This window comes from Pyxicephalus adspersus, chromosome 10, assembly GCF_032062135.1.
Source record: "Pyxicephalus adspersus chromosome 10, UCB_Pads_2.0, whole genome shotgun sequence".
Lineage (NCBI taxonomy): Eukaryota > Metazoa > Chordata > Amphibia > Anura > Pyxicephalidae > Pyxicephalus > Pyxicephalus adspersus.
In genome coordinates, this window is record NC_092867.1 from 1,054,758 (window position 1) to 1,065,005 (window position 10,248).

A 10,248-nucleotide genomic window follows, 5' to 3' on the forward strand; every position below is an offset into this window, starting at 1 on the left:
TGTCTTCTCCCCTTCTCTCTCCTCTCCTCACCTCTTCTAGTCTCTGTCTTCTGTCTTCTCCCCTTTTCTCCCTTCTCCTCACCTCTTCTAGTCTCCGCTTCCTCCCATCTTCTTTCCTTTTTGCCCCATTTTCTTTCCCCTCTTCTCACCTTCCTTCTCCTCATCTCTTCTTCTCTCTGCTGCACTTTATTTTCTCTCTTCCTTGTCTTCTTGCCTCTCCTCACCTTTTCATACTCCCTGCTTCTCTCCATTCTCTCCCCTTCTCTGTCCTCCTCTCCTCTCCCCATTCCTCTTCTCATCTCTCCCATTCTTTGCTTCGTTTGCTCCTCTCCCTTTTCTCTTTTTTTATTTTTTATTCTCCTCTCCGCTTCTTTCTTTCCTTTCTCATTACCTTCTTTCCCTTTCCTTCCTCCTCTCCTTATTTTCTTTTCTCTGTCTTCTTCCTGTCTCCTCTCCTCCTTTATCTTACTCTTTTCCCTCCTCTTCCTTCATTATTTAGTGAATCTAGGGATCTTATTTGTTGCTCCTTTCTCTTCCTTGCAGCAAACCAGAAGAGTCTGAGCCGTATATTGTGGATCCACCTAACAGAGGAGAGGAGATGTCTCAGCCTCCATCCTCTCACAGCAAGGTCAGAGAGTTTCCTATCCCAGTCATTGTATAACAGTTTATTATAAGCGGGGGAGGGACCTCACAATGACCCCGCCCCATGTGCGGCCAGCTCAGTGATCTGTATCAGTTCGGTCTCTTATCAGGCCTATGGATTTGTAGAGGGCGGCCATGTTTATTAAAGCAGACCCCTCGTTATAAACAAGATTTGTGCTCTTGCATTGTCACCCCGTCACAAACTTTCCTTTGGAGGCCATTCCAACAGACCCCGGCACGCTCCAAAATCAGTGCCATAGCATAGTGATCCCTGTATCTCTGTGAGTGATCACTTTTGTTTTATTGAATATCAGTCCATGGGCACGGCTTTGCCATTTTTTAAAGCTGACTTCACAAAAAGATTTTTTACAATTCTTCTATAGATCACAGACAAGGATATAAATCCACTTTGCGGGCACCAAATGCCGTTGCAATTCCAGATAATAATATATAAATGTAAACATCATCACTGTGCTGTATATAACTTGTGCAGGGAGCAGAGGTGTGGGAGGGGCCTATTAGACCCGCCCACTACAGGCTGCCTGTAGAATACTACAGAGGGGCGGAGACAAGACCAGTCCCCCTGCATAATTAGTGAGAGCAGCAAAGCTGGGTTTTTATTACATGTAGAAATGTTTTGTACCGGATTACCGCACAGATCTGGAAGAATACACAAAGCCATCGAGATTTATATCACATCACACAATATTTGCATTTTTCAGAGGTTATCATTTATATCGGATGTGTAATAAGATTTTGTTGTATCTGTGTAGCTTCCTGGAATGGTATTTTTGTCCCTTTAGTCATCATTCTCCCCCTCCCCCCTTCTTTGTGTAATGCTCCAAGCTATGGATAATAAAGGTGAATTATATATTTATTCAGAGCTTCTTCCTTGAGTCAGAATTGGCAGACATTGCTGTATTGTCTCACCCAAAGGAATGCGAGAGAGCCTGAAAAAACAATTCCATGCCGGAGGGCCATATTTACAAAAGGAGGCCAATAAAGACCCATTCTGAGTTACACCAAAAGAAAACACGTTGCATCATCAGAAATCTCAGGCTGGGGGTCTGGGAACACATCATGTAGTTTTGCCATGAAAAACATTTTTTGGGAAAAAATTCACATATTCTTTTATTTTTCACTTGGGTCATTTTCCCATTGGTCACCCTGACCCCCCAGAACAATTTTGGTAAAAGTTCTGTGTTTAGTTGGTTTTGAAATTGAATGTTTTCCTTTTAATACTGAAAATATATTTGTTTTATTTGTTCAGTGATCCCTATAGACCCCCTGCCCATTCCTGTTCACAAAAATATATAGATTATTTTAATTATTTTGAAATATTAGCACGGGTGTTTTAAATATAATGTTTATATACTTTATATACTTTAAAAAGTTTAAAGGTGATTTTTAAAAATTAACATTTCTTCCACTTTCAATAGAAAAACAAAACTTTCTTTTTCACTTGAGACATTTTCCCACTGGTACACTTCCATTCCCTCACCCTAAGCAATTCTGCTGGCAATAATATTTTTTAGGATCTTCAATATTCAATTCAATATCAATTTTGAGGCAATCACTTTGTTATCCGTATTTTGGAACACATTTATACATATTTAGTTCCCCCCCAGTCCTGCAATAACCTTTTCAAACATTGGTACCCAAGATCCCCCAGCACCCACCAATGTGCCCCCCATGTATGACATACAGTTGATCGCGCTGCACTTTTTTGTGACCCCCTCTCCTCCTGAATTATTAGGCATGCATTTATGGCTAATGTTTGCCATTTCTGAAATTTGACTTTACAAGCTAATTGTCAGGACCCAGTGGGAACATGACCCAAGTGCAAGTCATTTTCAAAAGCCTGTACTTTTCATTAAACATTTTATTATTTTTATGACTAAATTGTAACTTTGACTACTTGAAGTAGCAACAGTTTTCAAGCTTTCTTTAAAAATGAAAGTGCAGAATAATATCTGATACAACAAAGCTTATTTACTTATTCACTTCAATGAATCACCTTTAATACTTTCACTGATTTGTTTGTAAATCACCCCCTCTACTGGCTAGAGTTAGCCTTGCAACCGTTTTCTAATTCTCCATTCTAGCAGATGATACAACGCTCTCATAATGCTCCTGTAGGTCACAGATTGGGATGCCGAGCCTTTAGGTTTGGTGAGAAAGTCCTGGAGTGGCAGACAAAGGGGAATAATGATGGAATTTGGTAATGCTGCCATGTGACCTATGGGCTTAAATGAAGGGATCTGTCCATTGATAATAACCCTGCGTGAATAAATGATTAAAAGTCCAACTTCAGGCTCGGCCCCCATCGGTACCAGTCTTCATTCTGGTCTTCTAACCAGTCACATGATGCTTGGGGTGATCTTCCTATAGGTCTTCTCCTGGCCATGGGCGGTCCTATAGGTGCCAAAAATGTCCTCAGTGCCACTTTCTGCATGAATATACAGAGAATCAAGGGTGTAGCGGTATTGGAGATGGGTCCATCACACCCTGGGGTCACCGTATCTACTTCTTCCAGGGGGAGTGATGTTGGGTGTCAGTGAGGATATCTTGTAGGCAAAAATGTATCAAAAGCCAACCCATGCAAGGAAAGTCTTGGGTCAATGGGGCAACCCAGTCCTTCAAGTTGAGGGATAAGCACTGGGACAACAACCATGTTCTTGGGAAAAAAGTTCAAAAAGTAATAAAAATCCCCATATGGGACCAACTGTTCACACTCGCCGTCTCTCTGCTCTCTTGCAGCCCGCTGACTTGTTTGAAATGATTGAGAAAATGCAGGTAAGAGGCCGACAATGATGTATATATAATACTAATATCAATACTAGACCACTAAGGGAGCAAAGTTGTCTCATTGCCCGACGTGTTTCGCCATGGGGCTTCTTCAGGGGAACATGGAGTCTAGGTTTGGTAGAACTAGACGAGTGGATATATGGTTCATTTTGCAAAATGCCAGAGTTGGATAAGTAAGTAAGACAGCTCGGCTGTTAACAGTCTGAACTGCTGCTGCCCTGTTACATCAACCTGTCATTGTTGGACCCCCCATACATAATAAATCAATACAAGCTCCCTGGACCTCCCCTTCATCTGGGAATTCCATAACTCCTCGTGCTTCATTTCCTATTGAAGAACCATATATCCACGCATCCAATTCTACCAAACCTCAAGTTTCCATGATCCTCTGAAGAAGCCATACGGCGAAACGCGTTGGTATTGAGACAACTGCGGTCCCTTGATCGTCTTTTATTAAGTTCATATTTTATCATTTGTAATGTCTAAAGTCCAGTTGAGCTTTGTCTAGAATTATTTGTTAATTAATACATTTTTCAGTAAAATATTTGATCTTTACTATAGAGCCCTCCCAAATATTCTGCATAATATATATAATGTAGGTTACTCCCAGCCAGGGCTGTCAGATCTCTTTGTATGGGACCATTGGCACCATATAAAACACCATGGATGATGGCGGCTGGTAGTGGTGGAGGGATCCTGTTAGTGATTTGCTATCTCAATGTATGTGCTATAACTTTGTATAAAATATTTATAGATTGCAGATGGGGGCAGCTTCATCCCCCACCCCAACATAATAATCTCATTCCCTTTTCCCCAATCATTCAATTCAGCCACCCAGAAATACAAAAAATCTCGGTAATTCTGGGTAACAATCATGTGACTTATTGCATGTAACCCCATCAGTGATTGGCCCAGTGCTGGGAGAACTTTTTACTTCTTAGCCCTAGTGGCAGAATGGAGCAGCAATCTCTCAGGAACGGAGCAGGAGTTGCTGCGTCGGCAAAATCTTCCATGGTGGACCTTCCATGGATACAGAAGGTCCATTTCCTTTGCAGCTCTCTGCTCACCCAACATTAATGGTTCACCCAATAGTTTACCTGAAAAAGTTACTCACCTGGGCTTCAGCCTCAGAAGATTGTAAGGGAAAGGGTGGTGGATCACCAAGCTTTATGGAAGAGCTGGGTGCTTGAAATCCTGGCAATGGGTGGAGGACATTCATATAGGAAGGCCGGGTTGTGTAGGAGGAGCAGGGGGCCGACAAAAAAGTGGACCTTCCATTGCTACTTTAATAAATGTAAACCCAAATCATTTTTATTTTCAGACTATATTCTGGTTCAATTCTATTTAGCTTTATGTGTAGCAATGTCTCATTTTCTATTGTATATTTCAGCTCTGCGCTGTTTTCTTACTAGAACATTGATATGTGTTGTAATTTTTTTTAGTGCACCCGCCTGGAAGATCAGCGCTGCGTCCTCCCCTCCCCCATGAAGGTGGGTTTTGGTCTCCATACTACTATCATACTCATATTAATGCTCCTTGTTGATTATGGAAATCCCATGCTAGATATATTACCAGTTATGCTAAAACAAAAACCCGCTTGTTATACATTTTAAATATTTTATTGTTAAAAAACAGGCAATTATTAGGAAATCGTTTTGTATTATTTTATTCTCTATATATTGCTGTTCCTCAGACCCCCTTTTCACCCTTTGGAATCTCTATAGGAGTATATAACACTTTGATGTGATCTGGTCAAGTGACAGCATCATGCATGGTCTTTCCATACCACGGTGAGCGCTAGGTGTCTGTGGCAGGGTTGTCAACAGCAAAAGGGGAAAGGGTATAATTGGAAGACATTGGTCCTTACCCAGTTAGAGAGATCTCTCTTCTAGGATTTCCAATGTTCCATCTGCAGTTCTTCACTTGCCGGTAGCTCCTCACCCATCATGGTCCGCAGGATCCCTATTAGTACTATGAAACCCCCACGGAAGGGCCAACCAGCCCTGCCTGCATTATAATGTGGTTTGAAATGTATAAATGTCAGGTGAAGTGCAAAGAATCCAAAGAAAAGTAAAATGACAATGCAACATACAAAAAAGTTTTTATATGACTTGTACAACAGAAGATTAGATGTATACCTGTAAACTAGAATAACAACTGGGTATAAATTCATTTTCACATTTTTGTTTTTTCAGAGAAAGGGAGGGGAAAAAGTGCACCCGGGCATCCATGAGGTGAGTAGTGATAAATTACCCCCCAGATTTTGTATTGATGATGGGAGAGTGCTGTGTGAAGTCTCCTCCAGCTCACCCCAAAGATTCTCCATGGGGTTCAGGTCCGGCCAATCCAAGTGGATCATAACACTGCCCCTACAGGCACCTCAGATCATAACACTGCCCCTACATGTACCCCAGATCAATGAACTGCCCCTACAGGCACCCCAGATTTTAACACTATCCCCACAGGCATCCCTGGTCATAACACTACCACCACAGGCACCCCAGATCCTGACACTGCCCCCACAGGCACCATAGATCATAACACTGCCCCTACAGGCACCCTAGATAATAACACTTCCCCCAAAGACACCCCAGTTTATACCACTGGCCCCTACAGGCACCCCAGATCATACACTTTCCCTACAGGCACCCCAGGTCATAACACTGCCCCCACAGGTACCCCAGATCATAGCATTACTCCTACAAGTACCCCACATTATAACACTGCCCCCACAGGCACCCCGGATCATAGCACTACTCCTACAGGTACCCCACATCATAACACTGCCCCCACAGGCACCCCAGATCATAGCACTACTCCTACGGGTACCCCACATCATAACACTTCCCCCACAGGCACCCCAGATCATAATAACACTGCCCTCTACTGGCACCTCAGACCATAACAATACTCCTGCAGGTACCCCAGATCATAAAACTGCCCCCACAGGTACACCAGATTCTAGCACTGTCCCCAAAGGCTTGGTAGACTTTTTTGACTAGGCATTGTATATTAAGTAAAGACATTTTCTCTTTCAGTAAGGTTCCTTAATACTACGCATTTTGTCTTCTTATCTTAAAACAGTCACTTGCCTTTAAAAATGTGTATTTTCTTTCATAACTTGAGATTCTTAAACAACTTTTTTTCTGCAGGTCCTAAGAAAAGGTCGTCCCTTCCCTCTTCTTATTGTGCCCCCAAATGGTGGATATTGGATAGAGGGCACCAACCACTCCTTGCCTTCTCCTGAGTCCGACCTCTCCCCTCCATACGACAGACTGAGAATCCTTCAATCTGATCCCACAGCACGATTCTACAGAAAGCATTTTATGGGCAAGGTAGCATTATTTTACTATTTTATCTGTTTTATTACAAAATACATAATTGTGTTGAAGGAGTAAACATATGAAAACCATAACATAAGGTTTCAGGCTCACTCATTTTCACTTTCTAGCTTCAGGGTTTCATTTTGCATTTTTTTTCTTAATTCAACAGTTTCATTCACAACTTCAAAAACTTTATTGTTCTTTAATTGGATCAGCCAAGGCATGAATAGCCAGCAAATTTTACCAAAATTGGTGTAAACGGGCAAATCCCCAAGACATTACCTTGATTCAGGTTACAGTTTCTATTAAATGTTATGATTATGGCCGTTATTGCTTTTTCTAAAAATGTTGGTTGTCCTAATGTACCCGTGGAGATTTATAGGTTTACTTGATCCTTTAATTGACAAAATGTATTTAGTACAACAAAATGGATCCATTGTTTTTAATTCAAATGGATCCTCCATCTGGATTCATTATTCCTTTCCAATAAAACAACAGTTCAATGGGCCGTTCTTTTAATTCTTTGAGTAAAATGAATATATTGGTTATATAGCCCTGTTTAGGACCATCTTAAGAAAACCAGAACAGAGAGTGCAATGGGGTGGGAAATAATGACCAAGACCAGTTGGGGTTGATATGAAACCCAAAAAGTGGTTTGCCTTTGGTATCAACTAAAATCTAATGACTTGGATGTGGACAGACTGGTGGATTTGGAGATATAGCATGGATATAACTAATGTCTAATTTCTTAACGCCCAATAGGAACACTATAATTTCTGCGCTCAGGATCCCAGACTTGGAGCTATTATTCTCTCTGCAAAACTGGAGCAGAAAGCGGAAAGGCTGCGATTAATACTGAGGTACGTGGTGCACAATATGGAATGTCTTGAAGTCCCAATATGCCCATATCAATTATCTAAGTCTGGGTTCTGGTTCCCTGATTTATCCTCTAAGTCCTTCTGTCTCTTGGGAGCGGCTGTCCCACTTACTTCTTCCTCACTAAACCACAGGCGTCTCTCTGCTGCACATGCAAGCAGTTCTGAGCCTGGGTGTGCCTGCTCTACCGGAATAATCAGTGTCGTCCCTCCTGCCGGCAGATCAGGAAATTGCTTCCTAACCATCCCTGGCTATTACGCAAGCTCAGACACAGCACTCAGCATTTGTGCAACGTGTCTCCACTGGTGCCGAGCCCCCTAGCTCTGTTGAGCAGTTCCTGTGCACCTGCTTGTTAATTCAGTGCTCCTGCATTAACCCCTTATTATCCAGTCTGTTGTTTCCAGCCAATTCCCTTGTGCTGTTCTATTGTTTCTCTCTGTCTGTTAATATTCCTGTGTCACCCAGTGTCTCCTGTGTTCCCTGTGTCTGCAGTGGCCCCTGTGTCACTGGTGTCTATTTCCTGGATCCCTGCTATTTGACCCCTGTTTTGTGACCTGACCTCTCTTGCTTGACTCCGACCTTCCTTGAGTTTTCTTCTGCTTAGTGATTTGGTGTGCCCAAGGACCGCAACCTGGCAGTAACCAGCAGCGCAACATCCTCACCACTAGAGGCTCTGCGCCTTGGCCCTTCCCAGGGCTCACACAACCCCTGTGCAAGCCGCAGTGCCCCCTATGTGTGTCCCAAAGCATGACAGTTGTCAGAAGGAAGAAGCTTATGTGGTCCATAGGATGCAGGCAGGTGCCGCAAGCTTGGATTTAGACTTTGGACTTGGGGTGGGTTTTTTCTGCTGGCCTGTATATCATTACAAAACAGAGAAGAACCACTGGGTGTGCATGAGAGGAGTCAGTAGATGACCCTCATTGTAATAATCAAATGTTAAAACAAAAATATAATTACTGAGGACCACCCAGTGTCAGTGACAAGGTAAGGGTACTTATTAATCAAGGGATAGATATAAAATGTAATTTACCTATTGATCGAATAGCTGATCTGTGTTCTGCACATCAACCGCTGCATCCTCTTCATTCTTCAAAATCCAAGCAGTTCAACCCTGAAACAGAAATCTGACAGCCAGCAAAACAGATCCATACAAACAGATAAAATAATAACTTATGTGGCTATTCGAGACACTAGAAAGATGATGGAGCAACAGCCCCTTGGGGACACATTACAATTTCTGTGGAGCAGTGGCCATGGTTCCCAAAGGGATGTGTGCCAAGGCCAAGGCAGACAAGATGGATGTGTGCCAGGGGTAAGTCAGACAAGATGGATGTGTGCCAAGGCCAAGGCAGACAAGATAGATATGTGCCAAAGGTGGTGGGGCACTAGGTCATTGGGGGGGGGGAGAGGGAGATTCCGGGAAAGTAATGTGTTGTAGTGGGGTGCTGAACCCAAGGTTGGATGTCTTAATGGGTAGAACTTTAGAAATAAAGTGGAATGGTGACTTTAGAATACAAGAAATTTGTTTTTCTTTGCCTTCCTTTCTATCTACAGTCTGCATGGGTTTCTATCTGGAATATGCAGGTTTATTTTCCTTGTGGTCGGATTTGATAGACTTTCTTCTTGATACTTAGTATGACAGCTTGTAAAAAAAAAAGTAACTATGCATTAAGTCAAAATGAAGCCACATTTCACATACACACACATACACACATAAACAAAGATTTGTATGCTCCCGGTGCTCTATGGAGACAGCAACAATGCAGCTCATGTGGCAGAAGGAGCAAGTTTAATGGAAAGGGATTGCAGGGGTTTATATATGGGAATATCAAATCCCCTTCAATCACTAAGGCTTTATCTACACCGAGGTTTTTAAAAACGCATGTAAATATATATATATATATGTGTGTCTGTGTGTGTATATATATATATATATATATATATATATATATATATATATATATATATAGTGTTTATATACTTTATATGCACTTTTTTAGCATTTTAAAGCTTGCCTTTAAATTGCTAGAAAACGTCTATGCCGCATTTTCCTGCGTTTTTAACATGTTTGTGTTTTAAATGCTTATAAATGCAGGAACTCGCTCCTTTGAAATCAATGGAAGTGTTTGTCTATGTTTCCCTGTGATTTGAGGTGTTTTCCAGCGCTAACCTTGTGTTTTAAGTTCTTAAACGTTGCAAGCAATGTCATGGATAACGCTCATAAATGTGCCTCAAGGGAATGTCCCGGTGTAGATTAGCCCATTGGAATGGATGGAAATTTCAAACTCAGGGTAAACGCTGGGGAAAACGTCCGTGTAGACTAAGCCTTATGTAAGCAAATCCCATAGCACATTTATTCTTACACATCATACCAATGTAAGACATAAATGTGCATACGTACCCTTCCAAGGGGTCTGGCAGCCTATTCACTTGAATTGGCCTCTTTGTAAGTTGTTCATAAATAAATAAATAAATAAATAAATACATTGGCACACAATATTTTTAAATAAACATATGTATTTTTGAACCCGATTCTTGCCAAGCGATGGAGTTGGGCCCCGTTGACCAGAGATTTGGCATCAGATCCCGACCAGAGATT

At 41.9% G+C, this 10,248-nt stretch overlaps 1 protein-coding gene and 1 long non-coding RNA gene across 3 annotated transcripts in view; one reads left to right on the forward strand and one right to left on the reverse strand.

Annotated features, from left to right (window-relative positions):
• The window catches only part of LOC140339618 (rap1 GTPase-activating protein 1-like), a 40,204-nt gene that overhangs the window by 2,192 nt on the left and 27,764 nt on the right, over positions 1-10,248 (forward strand). The window contains 6 exon segments of the mRNA XM_072424389.1: positions 544-628; positions 3,403-3,438; positions 4,893-4,940; positions 5,646-5,684; positions 6,603-6,785; positions 7,536-7,633. Of these exon segments, the coding sequence (XP_072280490.1) occupies positions 544-628; positions 3,403-3,438; positions 4,893-4,940; positions 5,646-5,684; positions 6,603-6,785; positions 7,536-7,633 (489 nt within the window).
• Positions 5,129-9,209, reverse strand: LOC140339620 (uncharacterized). Of its 2 annotated transcripts, XR_011922495.1 has the most exons (3): positions 8,680-9,209; positions 6,539-6,760; positions 5,129-5,453 (listed from the first exon to the last, which is right to left on the reverse strand). It is a non-coding gene; the product is annotated as an uncharacterized lncRNA (long non-coding RNA). The 2 variants fall into 2 exon arrangements; XR_011922494.1 differs by lacking the exon at positions 5,129-5,453 and having other exon boundaries at positions 5,535-6,760.